This window comes from Eublepharis macularius, chromosome 5, assembly GCF_028583425.1.
Source record: "Eublepharis macularius isolate TG4126 chromosome 5, MPM_Emac_v1.0, whole genome shotgun sequence".
Classification (NCBI taxonomy): Eukaryota; Metazoa; Chordata; class Lepidosauria; order Squamata; family Eublepharidae; genus Eublepharis; species Eublepharis macularius.
This window is the reverse complement of record NC_072794.1, coordinates 40,961,603-40,984,669: the sequence shown is the minus strand read 5'-3', so window position 1 is coordinate 40,984,669 and position 23,067 is coordinate 40,961,603. Positions and strand designations below refer to the sequence as shown.

Sequence of the window (23,067 nt, the reverse complement as noted above, 5' to 3'; positions counted from 1 at the left end):
AGGTTGTTACAGTTGGAGACGGAATGTATTTATGAATTTAATAGCAGAGCCCCCCCCCCCATGGTTTGAATCATGATATTGTTATGCACAAACTTGTGCCTTAGGTGTCCCTCTCGCCAATCACAATAAGAGACACACACCACGGAGTCCTGTAGAATGAAGCAATATATGATTGTTGTTGTGGGTTTTCCGGGCTGTATTGCCGTGGTCTTGGCATTGTAGTTCCTGACGTTTCGCCAGCAGCTGTGGCTGGCATCTTCAGAGGTGTTGCACCAAAAGACAGAGATCTCTCAGTGTCACCGTGACACTGAGAGATCTCTGTCTTTTGGTGCTACACCTCTGAAGATGCCAGCCACAGCTGCTGGCGAAACGTCAGGAACTACAATGCCAAGACCACGCTATACAGCCCGGAAAATCCACAACAACCATCGTTCTCCGGCCATGAAAGCCTTCGACAATACATCAATATATGATTGTCTAATTTAAACAATGGAGGAGCCTATTTTCACAGGAGTAGGTGGTCTCCTTGTGTCCTGAGCTCATCAAAATTACAATAGAAACACAGGCAATTAATACTTTCAGATAATCATAACAATATTACAATATTCTAATATTTGATATCTTACTGGCTCGTAACATATCTAGGGTCAGTTCTGATTTGAAGATGCAATTCTGGGCTGGTCTCTCTATTTGGAGGAATTCCAGTCTTCACAGTTTTTTTCCTCTGCCCTCATTTTGGAAGGACACTGTCTAACCCTTTACCTACTTTCTTCTGTGCATAATACTTTCAAGGGCGCCAATGAGTCTCAATCTGGTGCCTTGATATCTTCTGATAACTGAAATCTGTGGATAGGAAGGGATGTTTTCTATTCGTGCCCTTTTCCCCAGTTTCTTATCAGCTTTAAGGAAGATAATACCACAGGTGGCCAAAACCAGCTTGCTGCATCAAATCCGTTTTCTACAAAAGGCTCTCTGGTACTGATTTCAATTGGAATCTATAGAATAATATAACATATAATATAAGTGCAGCCCTAAAAGCAGTATACCAGTTCTTACAGAGTTTCAAGTCTTCTTGTTTCAAGTGTCAAATTCTTACAGGTTACATTATAAGTACTACTTTGGCTCCTGAGCATAGAAAAAGTGCAAAGCATTTAATACTGAAAAAGCATAGGTTTAGTATATAAAAATAAGTATATAAAAAACCTCCAAATCTATATCCATCAATATGGATTTTTCCTGTTTTTTGTAATTTTTTTAAATTCTTGCATTTGTAGTCCTGTGTAGATTTTGTATCCTGTATGATATGTGTTTGACTGAATATTTTAGAGTGATCCCACGAGTATGTACTGTATATTTGTAATTGTGGGCGATTTCGCATATTGGGGTACTGTAGCTTTAACACGACTGGGTATATAAGTCAATGTTAATCAGTAAGTGGTACGGCATTGCTCCGTCCGATTTTATCAACTGGTTGGAGTGATTGAGTACTGTGAGACCAGTGAGTATTGGAATTCAGTTTTGATAATACTATGGAGATTAATGTAGACCAGAGGATATTTAAATTATGTCTTTAATTATAGTTCATAATATCATGCCTGTGAGGAAGCTTGTTTTGTGAAATGGGAATTTATAATCAGCGGGCATAAGACTCGCAGGCTGCTTTTGGAAGATGACTTGTAACTCCTTTCCACTTGGAGGATGGTCTTCATTCTGAAAATGGAAATAACAGTATAATTATTGATATCTATACCAGTTGGACTGTCTGGAATTATTATGAACTACTATGGTCATTGTTTGATTGAATATACTGGAATTGTATTATGTATCTGAACATTTGTATGTAATTTACACTGAGCACTTTGCACTTTACATATTTAAAACCTTGACAAAAATTTACAAAATATCTTTATAAATATTTAAGGATTCGACTTTATTTTGCCTCCCATAATAGTTGGTGTAGCATGTTAGCAGGTGGAGGCGCCCCGGTTTGGTTGGCCCACCTGGATGCTGGCAATCCTAGAGATGGTGGTTGATCTTCCTAAATATTATCTGGAAGCATTGAGGATCCCAGTTTTTGGCAGATCCGCACATCTCACATGAGGGAACCCCACACTAAGTTTCCTTTTAGATATACAATGCAGAGTTTCATAAAAAAGATTGTTTATATTGAACTGTAAATAATCTTGTTATTCACTATAAAAATTACCAATTGTATATGAAGTCTTTCAATCTATGTGCCTATGAATACTAATAGTAATGTTGCTGCTACTCGGTAGAAAAGTTCATGCAGACATGAATATATGATGGAATATTAAGTTTTGCCAAGCAGTCCCTTTTACCCAAAATGGTTATTGTTTTGATTTGACGAATGGATTGCTATATTTATGTTAAATGATTGTATTATACATTATCTTCATTGGTAGGTAGTTCATAATAATTTAACTGATGTTTTAGATAGGAAATTTTTAGCTTTATTAATCATATGGTTTAATGACTGTGTTATGTTTGTTTATCCAAATTTATTATATTTATATTTTACAGGTTCAATGAAAATTATTTTTTAAAATTGCTGCTTATTCCCTGCTGGCTTTAAAAGCCAGGAAAGGGTTAAATGGCTGCTTTTCCCTCCCGCCTGGTATGTTTCAGGCTTCTCCTAATGCCATAGTGGGGTGGGGGGGACCCAGGCATTTTGCACAGCAGTTTCCAAAACAAAGCAGCAGGGAAACTGCTCTACAAAACTCTACAAAAACACTTAGACAAATGTAGCAATATTCACTTGCACACAGTCCATATCATAAGCGGTTTTGATTCTAGACCTGCCACACACCAGAGATTGTGAAGTTGTGCAAGTGCAATAAGAATTCACTGACTCTGCTAGTGTATGTTTAAGTGAGGGTGCAGAAAGAAACTCAGACGTCCTGTCCTGGAGTGAGTTATGGTGGTGATGATATCCACTGGAATTACAGAAGTACGGACAAGGTTTCTCCCAGAAAGGAGGAAAAATATAAGGGAAAGAGGAAGTGTAGTGGGCAACACAGGATCCAGCAGGACAAAAACAGCAGCTCCAACTGTATGAAATAAGGCCCACAAAGGAAAAGAAGCAAACAGGGAAAAGGGCATCCAAAGAAGACAAAAAGCAAATCAGGCTGACCTTGAAAAAGGTGACCTTTGAAAAAAGTGCATAAACTCAGTTTTGGGGTTACCTATATACTAAGGTTACCTACAAAAGATGCAAATAAGACCAGTTGCTGTGGATGTTTGTTTCATGCAAACTTTCTCATTGGCTTGTGGCCTTTAATTCTGGCTTTGATTGGGAGTTCAGTACTTGGCTATGCAGAGGGTGGCTATTCTGTGAGTGAATGATTACTTCTATGGAGCCAGTGGAGACAAGAGTCTTAGTCCTGGGATGTCAGGCTCCTTGAAGTGTACATTAAATGATTCCTCTAGTGTTAACACATCTGTTTTTATGTATGTGCACCTGAGTGGATACCATGGAAGTGAGAGCCAAACTAGAAGAGATACCTGACACATGGAGGACACACGTCAGTTTCCTGCAAGTTTCCATGACATTTAGGGGAGCAAGGGGAGTGCACTGGCAGCAGCGAGAGGAAGCACGCTCCCCTTGCTCTCTTGCACTCGGGCGCAAAGTGTGCTGGTGATGGGTGAGAGGGACAGGGAGCCGATCTCGCCAGCAGCTCCCTCTCACCACTGCCAGCACCCTCAGCTTCTGAGTGCATTTAGGGCAGTGGGCTCCCCTTGCTCCCCTAAATGCACTTGGGGGGCAAGCATGCTGGCAGTGGAAAGAGGGAGCAGGCTAGATGAGATGCCTAGAGAAAGAACCTCTGCCAGGGAGAGGGAGGATTCTCCCTCTTCTCCCTGAAAGAGGTTCCTTCTCACTACATTTCCCGTAGAAACTTGCGGGAAATGGATGAGTGTCCTCCACGTGTCAGGCATCTCTTCTAATTTGGCTCTGAGACACTTAGATATATCACATAAACAGACTGGTTTTCAGGAACATATCAAAAGGTGTGAAGAACCATGCTCTTTTCAGCTTTATTTGGAGTCTGGCATGATGGACCATTACATCTATATAAATTAAAGTGACTGTGCTAACTACCTAAAGATAAAACTAAGTTTCTGGACCTATGAGCAGAAAGAGAGAAAAGGGAAGAGGGCAGTGCTTGGAGGAAATGGAGGAACTTACCCCTTCCATCCGGCACTTCTGTGTGATGTTATGATACTGCTGGTGACACAATGATGTCATCTGTACACCTGGAAGTGATGTTATCATGTTGCTGGGAGAAGCTCTGGTATTTGAGCAAAAAACTTAAGAGTTTTTGCCCAAATACCAGTGCAGTTCCAGCGTGATAACATCATTATTGGAAATACTGAATACTAAAAGTAATAAACCCTCCCACCACTTATGTCTCCCGCTGCCTACCACCAGTTGCCAAGGGCAACGCAACAACCCTGCTTATATCCATTTGTGTTTGTTGTTTTGTTTTTTTGGGAAAATACTTTTCTAGATTTGGATAAAATTTTTCAAAAGCAACTGTCCTGGATTTTTTGACAATTACATATCTTACCTGTATAATGACCACAGTTCTCTTTGTCAGATGCATCTGATGAAGAGAACTGTGATTCTCGAAAGCTTATGCTACAGTAAAGTTGGTTAGTCTTAAAGGTGCTACTGGACTCTTTTCTATTTTGCTACTACAGACTAACACGGCTAACTCCTCTGGATCTATGAATTTGGTTAAGTTGTAATATACCTAAAAATTAAACATATTTGCTTTGGTGGTTAATGAATGTTTCAATGAAGATCTGTACTTCTGAGTACTCTGTAAATATGAGAAAACTAGCAAACTATTTCTGTTCTTTAACCTTAACTTGCCTAGCTCAGAGATGGCCCACTTCTGTATTCTTAGGGTAGGGTTGCCAGCTCCAGGTTGGGAAATTCCTGGAGATTTGGGAAGGGGAGCCTGGAGAGGAGGGAACCCTCCAAAGCAGCCATTTTCTCCAGGGGAACTGTTCTCTGTGGCATGGAGATCAGTTGTAATTTCAGGAGATCTCCAGACACCACTGTGTGTCCGTACGGCTGGCAACCGTATGGCTGGCAACCGTATCTTAGGGCTATATTTTTTTTAGATATGTTCTGGAGGCCAAAAATGTCGGACAAAGCCTTATTCCCTCCTGAGTATTCAGGGTCTATGATACATTTAGTGACAACAGGAAGAAGCGCTATCACATGCTGTTACGAGTGGTCGGGCTACTATTATTAAAGGGTTGATATTCATCATCTCCCGCCATATTTGGAAACACCTTCCCTTTTCCTATGAATGAAGTTGAGGGCACATCAAGGTAGATTTAGCCAGGTTACAATAAACTTACTTTGGGAACTCAATGCCAGTTGGCCATCCCCATTCTAAGGACACCCTGCATCTTCAGTCTTTCTTCATAACATTTCCTAGACTAATTGTCATATGCATACTGCTCCCAGAATCTCAGCTAATCTCTTAAGAGGATTTTAAAAAACCATTTACATATTTTACGTTACACAGTGATAATACTTATTAGTCATCAAATAAGAGTCAAGCATGAAACTTTCTGCCAAACTTCTTGTGACTAAATATCTATTCCTCCACAGAAATTGTATGCTCACGTCCAGAAGTCAATAATGGCAGAGTCAATCCTCACCAGGAGCAGTACTCACATGAACAACCAGTCCAGATAGAGTGTGATCCTGGCTATAAGCCTGAAAGACAAGGAACAACTTCCAAGTGTACCAAGGATGGCTGGATACCACAACCGAGATGTGTCTGTAAGTAGCTCCCACCCTTGCAGCAGTGTCTTCAGAGTCAAAAGTTGAACACAGTTATAGGTCAACACAGACCGTATCATGGTGTATGAATTAAATGCCCATCATTATGGCAGACAGGACAGGTTGAGTATGAAGGGAGGGGCTATATATAGCTGGGGCTTCTCTCTGCTAGAGAAACACAGAGGTGTGCCCAGAGACATATGGGATCTCTTTCAGCAACTCAATCTCCCCACTGAAGCATCATTTCCAATGGCACTATGTCATTTTTCTCTTATAGGAATAAAATATAACCATCAAATTATGTCAGACTAGCAACAAGCACATTGTGGGAAAAAATACTACGAGCTCTAGAAAGGGAAAGGTGGGCAGGTGGGCATTCACGCCTCCTCCATCACTGATCCCGGCCGGATGAAGGCAGGGGGGATGGGGATGGCCACCTCCACTTCATCTGATCCTGGCTGAGTGAAGGTGGGGTGGGCATTGCCACCTGCTCCATACCTGATCCCAGACAGGTGAAGGGGCGGGCATTGCCACCTGCTCTGCACCTGATCCTGACCAAGTGAAGCAGGGGTGGGCATTGCCTCCTGCTCTGCACCTGATTCCGGCCAGGTGAAGAAGGGGCAGGCATTGCCGCCAGCTCTGCGCCTGATTTGGGCAGGTTGAATGGGGGGAGGGCATTGCCTCCTGCTTCACTCCTCATCCCAACTGGGTGAAGGTGGGGGGGCGGGCATTGCCACCTTCTTTGCTCCTCATCCCAGCTGGGTGAAGGCAGGGGGCAGGCATTGGCGCCTGATTTTTAAAAAATCAGTATGTGATGTAGGTATCCAGTACTGGGCAATTGAGCAGAATCTGTAAGCAGTAATCTGTACAGAACCATATACAGCATTTCCCAAGCCAGAGCATCTGTCAAAGCCTAGGGCCCACTTCTGCCCCCATTGTCCCTCCCTGTCAGCCTGCACTCTAGCTCCCCCCTCCATTGTTGCCCTTCTCCTGCCTAGGGGAAAGACACATGCAGCATCCCCACTCAGTGCTACTGCTGTGCTCTGCCCATGTGAAGTGGCCCTATGTTGAAACCATCGGTCCATCAAGGTCAGAATAGTCTACTCAGAATGGCAGTGACTCTCTATGGTCTCAAGCAGACGTCTTTTACATTACCTAATACCTGCTCTGGACATCCCTGGGACCGGACCTGTGACACTCTGTATGCAAATCAGATGCTCTGCTACACATCCCCAGCTGCGTTCTTTCCCTACCTGCCTGGGCAGCATGATTCGGGGGGTTCTGATTAGCTGTGAAAGCAAGTGTGGGGGGATGTGTGAGTGGATGGGGAAAGGCTGTGCAGCCAGTGGGGAGGAGTATAAGTGGGTGGGCAGGAAAGAAGCATGAGTGAAGGATGCAATAATGGTAGGACAAATGGTGATGGCAGCAGGCAGGATGAGGGGCCCCAAGCAGTCTCTGCCCACCACCCTGAAGCAGGCACTGATTCTGTATCCTTGCACATATAGCTCACCCTATGGATGGAGGCTGTGGCAAAGTCATATCCCTTTGTATCAACACATACCAAAGGAGCCATCATGGTCTGCATAAAAATGGCACAACAAGTTCATTCAGATTGGTTGAACCCTTCCAATGTGCTAGGACTGCTGGTTTGTCAAGGAGAGGGTGGGAGATGAATGCCATCTGTCAAGATTTTAAAAGATTTGGATTGCCAGTGGGGATGGTGATGCAGTCACTGTGGGATTCATTACACTGAAATGGAGAACAATTCAGGTGGGTAGCAGTCGAAAAGCAAGATTGAGTCCAGTAGCATCTTAATAATAATAATATGCTTTATACTGCTCTTCTGGACAGATTAGTGCCCCACTCATAGCAGTGAATAAAGTCAGTGCTATTTTTATCCGCACAATACAGGTGAGGAGCTGAAGTTGAGAGGAGTGGCCATCCACTTAGCTCATGGCAGTAGTAGGATTCAAACCAGCAGAGTGCTGATTCACAGCTCATACACTTAACCACTATGCTACAACAGCTCTTTTAAAGACCAACAAGATTTCCAGGTTATAAGCTTTTGAGAGTCAAGCTTCCTTTGTAAGATATGAAATGGAGAAGTTAATTTGACTAGACATGAGCTGGTCTTGATGTATCAAAGCAAGATGATTCAGAAAGAGCCAGGACATGTGGAAAGGAAAGGTAGAATGCAGATGGGGAGGATTTCAGAACAGGGTGGTCTTCAACCCTTGGTTGGGATGGACCAACAATAACATATTGTGCTATTGGATTAGTAATACAACATAAAGCCATAAGCAGAAACCAAAAGTGTGAGTGAGCATTGCTAAGAATGCAGCATGGGCATGCTACAAAATGCTTAGTGACATCAATCACCCATTTTCAAGCTTCAGCACGCTTTGTTCTGTAGACCAATGTGTAGGGTTAGGGTTATAATAATGATCCATTCATTATTATAGGAAGTGCCCACAACAACTCAAAAGATCTAAAAAATAACATTTGCTGAATGTGGGTCTCCAATTTACATAACGGGAATTGTTGGACTTGAATCTACCTTTGTCTTATGTTCAGTCTGAAAATGGCTCTCCTATTGGGAGCAGAAACTGTGACCACTCTGAAATGCTCACTTTTTATGAAGAATTCTAAATTGCTTCATTTGAGTGTGGGTATGCATGTATAATAGTTGCATGTTCACCATGTTGGAGTGCCCAAGATTGCGTGTTTCCTGGGCAACCACATGATGCTTCCTTTGCAGTTCATTTGTTCACAAAGTAAATGTCCCCCAAATGGTCAGACTCCAAGTAATATGTTCTTTAAAATAAAATAATTTTACACTTGAGTATATATGAAATTTGTTGATTAATTGAGTTAGAACTTACAGGAGGCAGGCTATTGTCCTGCAGATCACAGTCCCATTTTAAAGTGGCATTTTCTTCTTTCCCATTCATGTTCTGCAGCCCCTCCTTGATTAAGCAAAGTCTATTTACTGGCCTCTCTCCACTCCCTCTTTTATTCCCTAGTGGAGCCCCCCATACTTTTCCTTCCCTGATTTCTCTCTTCTACATGTGGCCCTGCCATAATCAAGTTGAGAAAATGATCAAGTAGAAGACTTTTATCTTTGGCTCAACCTTTTCTCTCTTGTGTATTCCAAAGCAAAACTCTGCGACTATCCCGAAACAGAGAATATAGAAGTATATGGAGTCCCTGAGTATTACAAGGATCATTATTTTCCAAAACGGGAGAGAGCTACCATTTACTTCCAATGCATCAATGGCTTTTTGTCAGCAAATAAACAGGCCCAGCAGTGGCAACGCTCTACTTGCACCAAATCTGGATGGGATCCAGAACCAAAATGCTTTAGTAAGTAAATGTTTTATTTGTGTGCTTCCTTTTTCAAACAAGTAGGAATCAAAATAATTATATATTAATTTTTCTTGGATGCATTTTTAAACTAGCACCATTGAAAGAAAAAAATACAAAGAAAATAACTGATGCATCAGTTCTTGTGGCATTGTCCACACATACTTTAGAAACTTTAGTGATTTAGAATTTAGGTGTCTATTGGAGGTTTTTTTAGGTTTACTCAAGAAAATGGTAATTGTGACTCCAACTCCAACAGCTAGCTAGTATACTCAGGATTAGCTGTTATTACCAGTTAAGTAAACACTCAGCGGCTGCATTCACGTTGCAAAAGTTCTTTTTCCGTGCCATTGTAGCTGTGAACACAGATGTATTTGCACTGGAAAAGGAGCAACCACATGGGACTTTGGTGAAAAATTTCCTCCATCAGATGGAGCACTTGAAAAGAGAAGGAAAGGTCTCCATCTTGTTAGTGTTTTGTATTTTTGTACCTGGAATCCAGCTCAGAATTTCATATACAGGTCTGGATCTCTTTTACATCCTATGGGCAATGCATTGCTGGGGCCCCGTCAAATGATACACAGACACAGCACAGTTGGTAGAAATGTCCACCGATTTATTGATTACAGCCATTGGAGCACTGGAGAAGCATAGGGCAGTGGATCCATGGCATTGAAAGACCCAATGCTGTTTGGTACGTTGTTCCCCAGCAAGCCTGCTGGCCACCGTGGGATGGCAAGTGATGTCACACCGCCAACAGGTGCTGGATGGCCCTTGCCACCCCCTTGGCAGCTAGAAGAGCAGCTCTTTTGATGACGTGACTGGAGGGCATGGCTGCCTGAAGCTTTCCATTCTGGGAGAAACAACATAGCTTTAATTAATGGCTGGAGTTTCAACTCCAGCCTATAAATTGCTCTGGATAAGGAGGGATCATGAGTTGAACCACTAGTGCTCCATTTGATGGCTCTGCTGAAGGTTTTACTGCCCAGGCCTGATTTGGGTGGTCTGAGTATTGGAGAATTGGAGATGGGAAACATCCACTCACAGCTATGATTGGAGTTCAAAGGCAAGTTGACCCTCAAGTCTTAAATTAAGGACTTCAAAGATTTAAGAAACTCTACAACACAACTATTTATTCTGTGGTGAGATAATATTGTGTTTTCCTGGAGTTTCTCTTTTTTCCTTTCTTTTTAACTGAGACAAGAAGATTAATACATCATTAGCAGAAAGCTCTTAAACTCATAAACATATGAAGAAAGAAAGATTGAACGGACTAAGGGAAACCAAAAGTCTATTGTTTGTTTATCTCTGTAACTGGTGAATTTGTATTGGGAGAAAGTGTTTTGGTTGGACCAGATAAATAAAACTGCGTAGAAGGAGCTAAGGGCGAAGCACTGGCCTTGAAAGTTGGGACTGGAAAGTAAACAAAGCCAATAGTAAATAATACTGCCTGTAAAAGGCTTCACAATCATCTTTGGTGGACTTGTCCTAAAGCAAAAAAATTTGGTCACAAACTCATGATAATTCAAAAAATTTTGAAGATCAATATACAGTTTAAACCAGAACTCTTTTTGTTGGGTCTAATGGACAAATAATTGGAAAATAAACATGATATCCTATTTCTATATATGACAACAGCGGCTAGGCTTTTTGCGCAAAAATGGAAAAGTATAGTATTGCCTTCAATGGATGACTGAATTGTGGAAATGATGGAGTTAGCAGAGATGGCTAAACTTACAGCTCTGATCAGAGTGCAAACATTGTCTACCTTTATGGTAAATTGGAAACTCCTTATTGACTTTCTGTGTGAGACGAGAAAAAATGAACTGATGATTTGTGGATTTGATTTCTAAGTTAAATTTTGGGAAAATAAATAGAAGATGGACAGTGTTGAAAAGATAAATTCGGAAGGTATCAAAACTACAAGTATAATATTTGTAAGGATATGACAGGTGTTGTAGAGAAAAATAGAAAATGAAATATGGTTTTTCTTTAATTGTTTTTGTTCTCAGAAAGAGCTGCTCTTTCTGCACTGTTCACCCTGGTGGATCCGGCCCAATGCCTCAAAAACCACCACAGGAAGAAGGCCCACCAATGCTCCGATGGGTTTAGCTAAGTTAGATACCTCCTCCCCCCAGGTGGTCCCCGGCTCTGGTACCCCAAAGAAATGCAAAAAAGCCTCCAGGGACCCTAGCCAATCTGGCCCCGGCAAGAAAAAATTCCTTCCTTGCCCACTTTCAGGTGACCAGCCCAACTGACCCAGGGAATCTTGGCCATGACCACCCAGGGGCACTGCCATCCCCTCTATTTCCACTTGCATCTTGTACCATGTCAGCTCGTCAGCTGGAACACCGTTAGGAACAACCAAATCTGTAACTAGAATAAAGAAGCGTTAGTTCCTTCTTCGCTTCACATGTACCCCAGATAAGCCTTTGAGGCCCACTGCCAAATGAACTGGATGCAGGCCACTGGCCAGCTGGCTTCTGCTGAACTGGTGGCCACCCCAGTGCAAAAGGAATGGGACTCGAACTCTCCCACGGGGAACCTGGCTGCCTCCAAGCTTCCCTACAACTCAGCTATGACTTGGAATCTGGTGAGGAATGCTCTGTTCGCATTCTTCAACCAGTGACCCACATCCTGAGGGCAGATGGCCATGGCGGCTCGCAGCACTTAACCTGGGCGAGAGGACCTCCTGGTCACTCTGCACAGGTGCATCAGCACCCCTTGCCCCTGCTGATCAGTCTTGAACCACCGGACCCTGGATTTAGAGATCATTCCTGCCCCATCTCCCATTGCCAGTGTACATCCCGATGGGTCCCACACCAAAACTGCCACATGCTCCCTATCCAGATAGCTCAATAAAATGCAAAGTAAATGCTACCCTGAACAGCATGACTTCAAACAATGACTGGTGGGTGCTGTGAAGGCATTCCTGGATGCCCTCCAGAATATTCCCAATTATTGGCCATCTGGTGTCCTTCCGAACTGGCTCCATGTGGGGGGCCAGCCCACCATGGCTCATCTGGCCTGAAAGCTGTTGGATGGGTCATACAGCCTCGCTGTAGAAGGAGATGGCTGCCAGGCAGATCCGCATGGTCTTAGGGGGTGTGCCCTTTCCCATGCAGGCCTGCCCGGCATCCCTGTACCACTCCTTCTGACACTGCCCTTGTCTCGCATCCAGACCTCCCTTACAGAAAAGGCAGGAAGGCAGAGACTGCCACTGAGTATGCTTACCAGGTGGCTGGTGCCAGCGGGTTTGAGACTCCCTGCATGAAAAGTTGCTCTCAAGCTCCCCCAGCTCCTCCATAAGGCATTCTAGGCACCTCCCAACTGTGGTGCCAACACCGGACTCTCTCTTTCTGAAAGCAGTGCAAGGCATTCACAATGCTGTTCTCCACTTCTGAAACATAACAAGCCACTACCTTCATGTTAACATACGAGCAAACTACATAACTCTGCCCCAAGTGTCTTACCCTCTCGGAACTCACCATCCAAACAACCACCTGGTTGTGGCCTCAAATAGGACCTTGTAGGCCCAAAATGTCTCCCACCAAGGCACCACTGCCCCCTGGCTAAACTGGACTCCAAGAATGTGAGGTTCTGTCTAATATCGGTCTCCCTCCTTAATGGTGGCCACGAATGGTGCCCCACCTCCCATCCAAGCACACACAAAAGGCATGCCACACCCACAGATCTGCCTGCCCCTTGCAGATATGAAGGTGGTGGTACAAGTCCACCAACCCCCATTTTCTCAGGCACCTGAGGCCCTCCATGGGCCACCTCATCCACACCCAGGGAGCCTCCCCCAGCCCCTATAACTGGAAATCATCCCTGTAAAGTGCAGCATGTGGGAAGGAGCAACAGGCCATAGCCGCCCATCCAGGCACCTGGTGGCCACCCCATAGGCAGCTCTTATGCTGGATCCTACATGGCAGCACACATGTTAGGACTTGGTCCCATGTGTGAAATTCTGAAAGCCTGGACTGGAGCCTTCCCAAATCAGCCCAGCCGAATCCCGGTCATGATGACACTACCCAAAGGGTAGATATCAGCAAGCCAACTTGCATACATGGCATGGTCCACTCTGTGTGCCCACTGGAATCCAGCACTCGCTGCCCCAGGAGGGTGTAGTTCCCCACCATTGCCCTTGATGCCATCCCAACTGCCCTCCTTCCCAGAAGAGGGGGGGTACAGCACACTTGACCTGCACCCCCCTCACATTGTGAGGTGTTGGACTGTCTTCGGCACCTGCACATAAGAGTATGTGTGTGCACTGGGCTTTGGTGCCTCTCTGGGCTCTGATGCCCCTTGCTCTGCCCCCCAAACCAAGCAATAGCTGTTGTGTGTCCTGGGCCCAAGAATCTCCCGCCATCAGGTCCAGACTCCAGACCATCCAAGCCAGTGCCGCCTGCTCCTACTGGAAACTGTTTTCCAGGTTCCCTAGTGGAGGGAACATAACACTTCACTTGGCCCTCATGACAGAAAACACCAGGGGTTGTATCCAAGCACTGCCTTGGTCTATTGACTGAGACTTGGCCCCTCCTATGAAAATCATTTGCCCTCTGGAGCATGCTGTCTGCCACAATTGAAAGATCATTGCCTAGGTTGGTCCTGCTGCAAAGCCAGGTTGTGTTGAGTTATAGGGGCTGCCTAATACCTCAGGATCTTCTGAGCACTACAGCCAACTGACAGCTGCAACTCTATTTCTCTCTGTGTATCTTTTCTCATATCTCAGTAGCATCCTCTCCCCCCCTAGCATCAGCTTCCTATCTGACCAAGCCTCCGGGGGTACCCAAATTCATCATGTTAGCTGTCTTACACACTAACTGTTACATCCCGCTGCCTATTACTGTTTCCTGTGTGCTGGGAGAAGCAAGAGGGCCTTTCTGTGTGAATATTGGTGTGAACATTATTATCATTAAGATTTTCTTGGGTGAATGGACTCTCATTGAAAAGATTGTATGTGAACAATTGTAACTGCGACTGTTGATTGTGTTTGTTATATTACCATTCTTTGCACTGTAATTGTAGTGAACTTGGTTCTTAGATTAAAGACTGAAAGTATTGGATTAACTGGTGTGGAGTGCCGAGGAAAGTTTGGCTGTCTGTCTGGTGTACCGGCCACCTAGCGCACCAGCAGATGCCCTGCCGCGCCTGTTAGAGGTGGTTGCGGGGTGGGCCTTGGTGTACCCTAGGCTGATGGTGCTGGGGGACTTCAACATCCATGCTAATGATGCCACTTCTGTGCAGGCTGCGGACCTAGTGTCAGCCATGGCAACACTGGGACTTTCCCAGTTTGTATCGGCACCCACACATAAAGTGGGCCACACGCTGGATTTGATCTTCGGGATGGGACTGGATGTGGTTCTGGACAGAATAGAGTTCATGCCATGGTCAGACTATGCGGTCCTGGAAGCTCGGCTGGGTGTGCTACCCCCCCCCCCAAGGGCGGTGACCAAATTTATGCTTGCCCGCAGAGACTCATGGATCCAATTGGTTTCCAGAATGCCCTGCGGGAACCGATGCTCCACAGCAGTTCATTGGATGTGCTGGTGGAGGACTGGCAGGCCCGGCTCTCCGAGGCCATCAATGAAATTGTCCCTCGTCATCCTCTTCGTTGCTGAAATCACCGAGCTCCTTGGTATACAGAGGAGCTACGGTGACAAAAATGGGAACTAAGACGACGTGAGCACATATAGCGGCGAGCTTGTGATGAGGAGGCGAGAACATCTTATAGGTTGTTTATGAGATCCTATGAGATGGCAGTGAAGGCCGTGAAGAAGGAATGCTATGCAGCTTCCATTGCATCAGCTAGCTCACGCCTGGCTAAATTGTTTAATGTGGTGCGTTCATTGGTCTCCCAATCAGGTGGAGACCACAAAAATTTGGATTTGGAGATAAGCTGTGAGGCTTTTGCGAGCTTTTTTGCTGATAAGATCTTGTCTCTCCGCTGCGACTTACCGGCTACAGTTGTTACAGTATGTGAACTAGAGGCCCCTTGGCCATCTTCGGAGCGGATATTTGATCATTTCAGCTTCCTTTTCGGGGAGGAGGTGGACAGGATTCTGCAGGTGGTGCGGCCTACCACATGCCCCCTGGACCTGTGTCCATCGTGGCTGGTGAAAGCCAGTGTCGACGAACTACGGGATTCCTTGGAGGCAATTGTAAACTTGTCCTTAAGCTCTGGAGTTTTTCATAGGGCATTTAAAGGAGGCTGTGGTACGGCCTCTTCTGAAGAAACCATCATTAGATCTCGCCGATTTGCTGAGCTACCACCTGGTCTCGAACCTCCCGTTTCTGAGTAAGGTGGTTGAGCGAGTGGTGGAGAAACAACTGCAGAATTTCCTGAAGGAGACCTCGGCCCTAGATCCCTTCCAGTCCAGTTCCCGCCCAGGACATGGGGTGGAGACACTGCTGGTCATCCTCACAGACGATCTCTGCAGGCAGCTGGATCGGAGCGGATCGGTGCTGCTGATTTTATTGGATCTGTCAGCAGCATTGGATACGGTTGACTACGATCTTTTGACCCACTGCCTTGCCGATGTGGGGATCCAGGGGATAGCGCTGCAGTGGCTAGTCTCCTTTCTCCATGATCGGGGACAGAGGGTGGCGCTAGGGGAGAAGTTATCGTCTCATAGGCCACTAGTATGTGGTGTGCCGCAGGGAGCGATACTCTCCCCATTATTATTTAATATCTATATGCACCCCCTCGACCAGTTAGTGCGGAGTTTCAGGCTTGGGTGTCACCAATATGTGGATGACACCTAGCTTTATCTGTTGATGGACGGATGGCCTGGATCAGCCCCGGATGTCCTGGAGTGTGCTTTTGAAGCCGTGGCTGGATGGTTGAGACAAAGTTGGCTGAAACGGAAACCTTCGAAGATGATAGACTTGAGTCGTGGAAATGTGGACTCGGGACCCCGGCTTCCTATACTCTATGGGGAAGTGCTTACACTGGCTCCGAGAGTTAGGCGCCTAGGGGTGATTCTTGATTCCTCCCTGACAATAGAGGATCAGGTTTCGGCGGTTGCCAGGTCTTCTTTTTACTAAATTCGACAAACCAGGCAACTTCCCCCCTATCTATCATCCTGTGACCTGACTACAGTGGTCCAAGCAATGGTCACCTCTAGATTGGACTACTGTAACGCACTCTATGCTGGGCTTCCCTTGAACCTGATCCGGAGGTTACAGCTGGTGCAGAATGCGGCAGCACGGGTTATTGCTGGAACACCAATATGGGAAGATATAACACCGGTATTGCGCCAGCTGCATTGGTTACCAGTGGAGTACCAAATCAGGTTCAAGGTTTTTGTATTAACCTATAAAGCCCTAAGTGGACTGGGACTGTTGTATCTGTGGGACCGCCTCTCCCCATATGAGCCCCAGAGGACCCTTCGCTCGAGCGATAAACATCTGTTAAAGATCCCTTGCCCTAGGGAGGCCCGCCTGGCGTCGACCAGGGCCACGGCTTTTTTGGCCCTGGCCCCAGCCTGGTGGAACGCTCTGTCTTGCAAGACCAGAGCCTGGCAGAACCGGTTAGCATTTCACCAGGCCTGCAAGACGGAGCTGTTCTGCCAGGCATATGGTTGATGCTCGGTAGTGCCCCCCCTCATGGGGGGTTAAACTATATGCCCTCACATCTCTTACCATCTCTCATATACTTTGCTGAAAAATGCTCTATAGATGGTGAAAGGTGTGTGCCTAACATGCTGCTATGCTTTCTGTTTTTATACTTATATAGATGTACTATATTTTTAACTGAATGATATGTACTATTTATGTTTTTAATGGCAATGTTGATTAATTGTGTAGAGTATTTTAAGTTCTTGTTGTGATCCGCCCTGAGCCCACTTGTGTGGGGTGGGCGGACTATAAATTGAATACATTAAATTAAATTAATTGTGCATGGTGCACTTTAAGGACTTCATTGTTTCCGCAGTCATATTTTGCTGTATTATTGACTATTGGATGAGCCAGATGGAAGAAGAGTTAGCATGCAGATGAATCAGCCACGTAACGGCCAGTGACCCTGCTAAGTCAAGGAGAAGACTGTTCATCCCATTCATCAAGCTGCACCTGCAGTTCTCTGTTTGAAATAATTGTAAATGTCCACTAAAAGAGCTGAGTGGCAGCCCAGCTCAAGCAGTTGGATACTCCATGTTTGAGGTGTGAAACTGAACTGGTTCCTATGGTCACGCACAGGAAGAATCCCCTAATCTGGTCCCCTCGCTTCTTGCCACATGCTCTGACTGGCAGCAGCACAGCAGGGCTTAAAGATCTTTCCTAACCAGAGGTGGGCACAGACCGGGATAATGCCACAGACCATGGAATTTTCATGGACCATGGACCACAAACTTCACAGACCAGCCTCTTCACGGACCGGTTTGTCGGTCTGTGGTCCTTCACTACTGGGGGCCTGAGGACTGCCCCCTTTGCACTCAGAGATGCCAAATTAGGCTTGGCTTCAGTAGGCTCTCCTCCATGCACCTGCCAAGTCTTGCCAAAATCGCATTTCGGACGTCCGAGTTCCAGAACCCCAAAGTGACTGCCCCCAGGAAACTTCCAGTAGATAATAGGAGTCGCAAATGCCAATTGACTTACATTGGCTTGCAGCACCAAAAAGTTGCAATGAAGCAAAATCAAACAGAAAAGGCTAGAGGGAAGAGCCCCCTCACTCACGTAGAGAAGAATGGGAGCTCTCTGGTTGGCAGGCAGAGCTGCCTATCAATGTTTTGGGGGCTAAGATTGGTGTTGCCATGGCTGCAGAACGTCCACTTTTCTATTGCCTAGGGAATTCTTTCTCCTTGCTCACAGAACAGAATGGGAGCTCTCTGGCAGAGCTGCCTTCAAGTTTTTAAGGACTGCAGAAGGTCTGCAGACATCCCCTCCATTGCCTAGAGAATTGATAGTTTGGAGCCAGGATGTCTGGACTCACGAACCATGGACCAATGGACCAGCCCAAACAGGCCAAAGTTCGTGAAAAAAGTGAGTCCCATGAACCGTGCGTTCGCGAACCACGAACTGGGCTGGACTGTGTCAAATTTAGGTCCATTTTCTGGACCGTGTCCACCTCTATTCCTAACTACAGAAGCAGGTGATTGAACAAAGGATCTTTCCGCATATCCAAGATCCTTTTTTAACTGCAGCAGTGTGCAATTAATCCTGGGATCTCATGCCAGCAAGCAGATGCTCTGGCCCCTCTCCAAACCTCATTGCACCACATTCCATTTTCAACAAGCCCCTACTTCATTAAGGCTGGGCAAACCAGAAATCAAAGCCTTGGGAGGGGCCAAGAAGTGCTGGAACCTGCCATTTGGAAAAATTTTTGCCTCTGCCCTCCAATCTGGAAATACAATCTGGAAATTGATGAAATGTGAATTTCATCGGTCTATCTCCATCTTTGATAAAGATGGGACCTTTTCAGCGAACCAGTCAGCCTGTTAGATGGTTGACTCTACTCTGCTCAGACACACCTATACCTTGTTATGACCTGTTGAATTTATTGGACTGAACTATATAATTGGTTCAAACGATTTCTTGTGAAATATATGTATTGGTCATAGGAATTATCATCTATTATATGTATACACTCTTAGCACTTTATGTATTTATATATAGGTGCAGATGGTCTGCGTAGAATTACAATTGAAGAATTACACTGTCAAAATAAAAATAATAGGATCATTGTGAGTGTACTTGCTGGCTAAACTATGAAATAATTGAGAAATTGATTGTAGTGAGTTGCTTCATTAGGATTCACAATATTTGTCTTTGCTTGTTGTTCTTCATGATTCTCCGAGGTTTGGTGCTCCAATCTGGAAATGGCAGGATTCTTTAAAGAAGACTTCAAGGCATATGTAGGTCTTCCAATCTAATCTGCATGGCAGATGCAGAAGAACAGCTTGATCCCTGCCCTCTACAGGCTTTGAAAAGGGGATCAGGCAGTTTGTGATATGAGAGACCTCCTTGGCCAACCAGAGGAGAAAAGAAGCTGCCCCTTACCTGGACAGCAATGTAGAGGCCATGTGCCAGCTCTGGACCCTCTCTACTCACCATCCAAAAGAGGAAGGTGAGTGGCACATCAAGGACTGTGCCAGAGCATGAATCGTGAGACGGAGCTGGTGACTAGACAAGGCACAGGCCATTGGAGTGGCAGCATAGCCACTTCCCTCCCTTCACCTGGTGCCCGTTGCGACTGGGAGCTGTTATCACCAGGAGTGTATGGAGCAGCCTGATGCTGCTGCAGTAGATAGGAGGCTTGGCAGGCTTGCACCACCCTGCCACAGTGTGTCCTCCCCCTTCAGCCACCCACCATCCTGCCAAGGGTTCGTGCCAAGCCCCCCTATAACAGGAAGTCAATGTCCGACTTCTCAGCACCGCCACTATAGCCTGGTCCCACCCTAGTGACACAAGGACCATGACTCCGGCTGATTGCTGCGTCATGTCCAGGAAAGGCATCCTGTCTGGTGCTCACTCCCTGCGCACACCAGCCAGTCTGCCATAGCAGTATGTTAAGGAGAAGGCTTTATCCAGGTCTTGTTCCCCTTGCATGCCAACCAGTGAGGAGCGCAGCTCTGACTCATTGCAGCGGCGCGGTGAGGAAAAGGCATCTACCAGCTGCTCACTCTCCACATGTGTCCACAAGGTCTTCAGCTGCAGCACCAAAAGAAGGAAGCAGGCCCTGCCTGTTGATGCAGGAGTGCACCTGGGCCCCAAGCCCCTGGGTGATAGGTAAGCCGAGGCCCAGCCTGTGAGGGTCTGTGTGCAACCAGGTCACACACACACACACACACACACACACACCCCGCAAGGGGAAGCCCTATCCCAGTTGCCAATGGGAAGGCCTGTCCCAGCCAGGGGAGGCTTGCATGCTTTTGGGTCACCCCACCCCAAGGCAAGGACATGCAGAGACGATCCCCCCACTCCAGAGATCGGGAAGGCACTCTGCCACTCCCCTTCCATCGGATGCCCAGGAGGGAAACCTGCTGCTGCTGAATGTGACTCATGAGCCTGGAGGCGAGCAGCCCACCCTTCCAGTTGGGGCCCACCCTGTACTCCCTGGATGGGATCCTGATGGTTCAAAAGGTCCTTGCCCTGAAGCGCCCGAAAGCATCATGCTCCTGCTGCTGTCACCTTGGAATGACAGCAACCACGAGGTGATCCAAGGAGGAGCAATCCCTTTCTCTGCTCCTCCTCTTCGGCAGTCATAGTCCTTCATCTCACACCCCAGCCTCATCAGCAACAAAGCCCACAGTGAGTCTGCGAGCTTCTTTTACATGGTTGTTGTAAAGTTTAACATTAGCTGAAGGATAATGAATCTACTAAGCTGTTTTTCTCTGAGATTGTAATAAGCAGAAACCTGTAAAAAATGTGTTTTTCAGATGCAAGACTGTGCTTGTATCCAGCCAAATACCAACAGAAGAAGGATCAAATATAAATATTATTTATATTTTATTTGTTTAAATGACCTGAGTGAATGGGTATATGGCACTCAACTCCTATCAGCTTTCCATTTAGACCCCCTTTATTCCTGAATTGTGGAGGCTGGTAGAATTGTCTTCTCATCTTCCATCTGCAGACATTCAGATGTAGAGAGAGGAGGAGAAACAGAGAAAAGAATGGAGTGTTTGAAAACTTTTATATCTTTCATTTGCCTTTGATGGCCGGTTTTTTTTCTTTTATAAAAAGAAGTGAAAACTCTACAATAACTTGCAGCACTGTACATTATATCCATATACACTGTATATAGAGATGAAAAATTTCCAAGCCATTTCTCTAATCATAATGCTGGGTCCAGTATATCCCTTAGGCTTTTAACTGAATCAGAGTCTCACCTGGATCCCATTGAAAGTGGGGAGCACAGTGTCATTCAAGGCCTCAGCCTTCCCAAGCAGCATTTACCTCCATCTTATCAGGATTCAACTTGTTCTTCCTTAGGCAATTAAGCACAGCACCTAAGCACTGATTCAAGATCTCTATGGAATCACCTGTGATTTAGATAAAGAAATACACATCTGGGTGTCATCAGCATATTGATTACTGCCTGCTCCAAAACTGTGAATGATTTCTCCTAAGGGCTTTACATAGAGATTGAACAACATGAAGGATAAGTATAGGCCTCATGGAACCCCGCAAGACAACTCCTGCACTGGTGATTGTTGACCTCTAATACTGACCCTCTGAGAGCCAAACTACAAGTGACGTCTTACACAGGTTGGACACTAGTCAGCTTCCCTCAAGTTTTGATGGGAAATGTAGGCATCCTGGTTTTACAGCTTGGCTCTCCATTACAGCTGCAAGACCAGGATGCCTACATTTCCCATCAAAACTTGAGGGAAGCCGACTAGTGTCCAACCTGTGTAAGACGTCACTTTTAGTTTGGCTCTGAGTCCTGTTGGTAAGGAACAATTTAAGCCAGTCCAAGGTGCATCCCGTAATCCCAACTCCTTCCTCCAAGTGTCTCAATAAAATGGTATGATTCTCCATGACAAAGACTGCTGATAGACCCAGTATGAGCACAGAGAGAAATAGTCTAGGTCTACATTCAAAAAGCCACCAACACCATTTCTGTTCCATAGTTTGGTCTGACTAATAGGAGATTTTTCCTCTCTAAATTTCTCATTTGTCCATTGAAAGAAATGGGCGCAAAGTCCTCATGAAAAATCTCTCCTTCCCATTTTTTCTAGGGTTTTTCTTGAGCCTTTATGTCTCTCTAATGGTGGGTGATTCAGTATCCTTGAATTATGAGTTTTCTTAAAAAAATCTTTTCCGATGTTGATATGGGAGGTTCTCATGAGAATTTTTAAAAGGCTGACTTGTGATGACTGTGCCCCTTGAGGCTGCCGCTGAAGCATCTGCATACTGGACTTCTCTTTCCCTGTCTGGGCATTTTTCTCTCCTGTTTCATCCTCCTCAGCCATCCTGCACATTCCATAAAAATGCCCAAATTCTGCAATGACATTTGCTCAATAAAGGTTAAAGGGTGTGTTTCTAAAATTGTTTTGCTAACAGAGTTCTAGTTGTGAATATTTCCTTTCTAGAAAACTCTTCCTATTCTGTTTGCCTTTAGAACAATGTGATCATACAATCAGTTTTCCACATGTTAAATTTATTCATGGTTATTGGAGTAAATTCATAGAAGGCGATGACATTTCATTTTCTTGTGGTACCGGATATTATCCTGAACATCAGGAAGCAAAAGCCAAGTGCACAAAAAATGGCTGGTCACCCACTCCAAGGTGCATCACCAGAGGTAAGCTTTATTCATCTCCTCTTACATGATGATATGTAATCTAATAAACTGGATGCTATATATTTTAATCTACTTTAAACAAGCTAGATTATGTGATTGTTTTCCTCACTGCTACAGATAATGTAATATCTCTTTACACAAACGATCATTCACAAAGAGGGGTGGTATCTGCCACTATTGTTTCCCGCACCCTCCTCTCTTGAGTCCATATACACTTTAGGAACATGTTGAGAGAGCCACCATGAAGACTCTGTAATCAGAACTGTAGAGAGTCCTATTCAAGTACCCACTGAGGGCCAAGCTACACATGACGAATGACACTTGAACAGCAAGTGTATTTCTCCCTGTTCACTTGCCCTCCACTCAATCCACTTGCCGTTCAAGTGTCATTTGTCATGTGTAGCTTGGCCCTGAGTTGTGAGGTTCAAGGTTCACCTGGGACCTTGGGTAAGTTACTTTTTTTCAGCCTTACCTACCTCACAGGGTTGTTGTATGGATAAAGTGGAGTAAGCAAAACCATGCATATCACGTTACCACACATATCATGCTTACTGGAGGATGTGTGGGACAAAGATGTTAGAGGCAGATATACAATATTGTGGAAGGAACCAAGGCTAGTGAAGCAAGCACT

The 23,067-nt window shown here is 45.3% G+C and overlaps 1 protein-coding gene across 1 annotated transcript in view; it reads left to right on the top strand.

Moving 5' to 3' along the window:
• LOC129330315 (complement factor H-like) overlaps positions 1–23,067 on the top strand; it is a 69,163-nt gene that overhangs the window by 28,225 nt on the left and 17,871 nt on the right. The window contains exons 8-10 of the mRNA XM_054980346.1: positions 5,648–5,821; positions 8,978–9,184; positions 22,254–22,436. Of these exons, the coding sequence (XP_054836321.1) occupies positions 5,648–5,821; positions 8,978–9,184; positions 22,254–22,436 (564 nt within the window). The remainder of the gene's footprint in view (positions 1–5,647; positions 5,822–8,977; positions 9,185–22,253; positions 22,437–23,067) is intronic.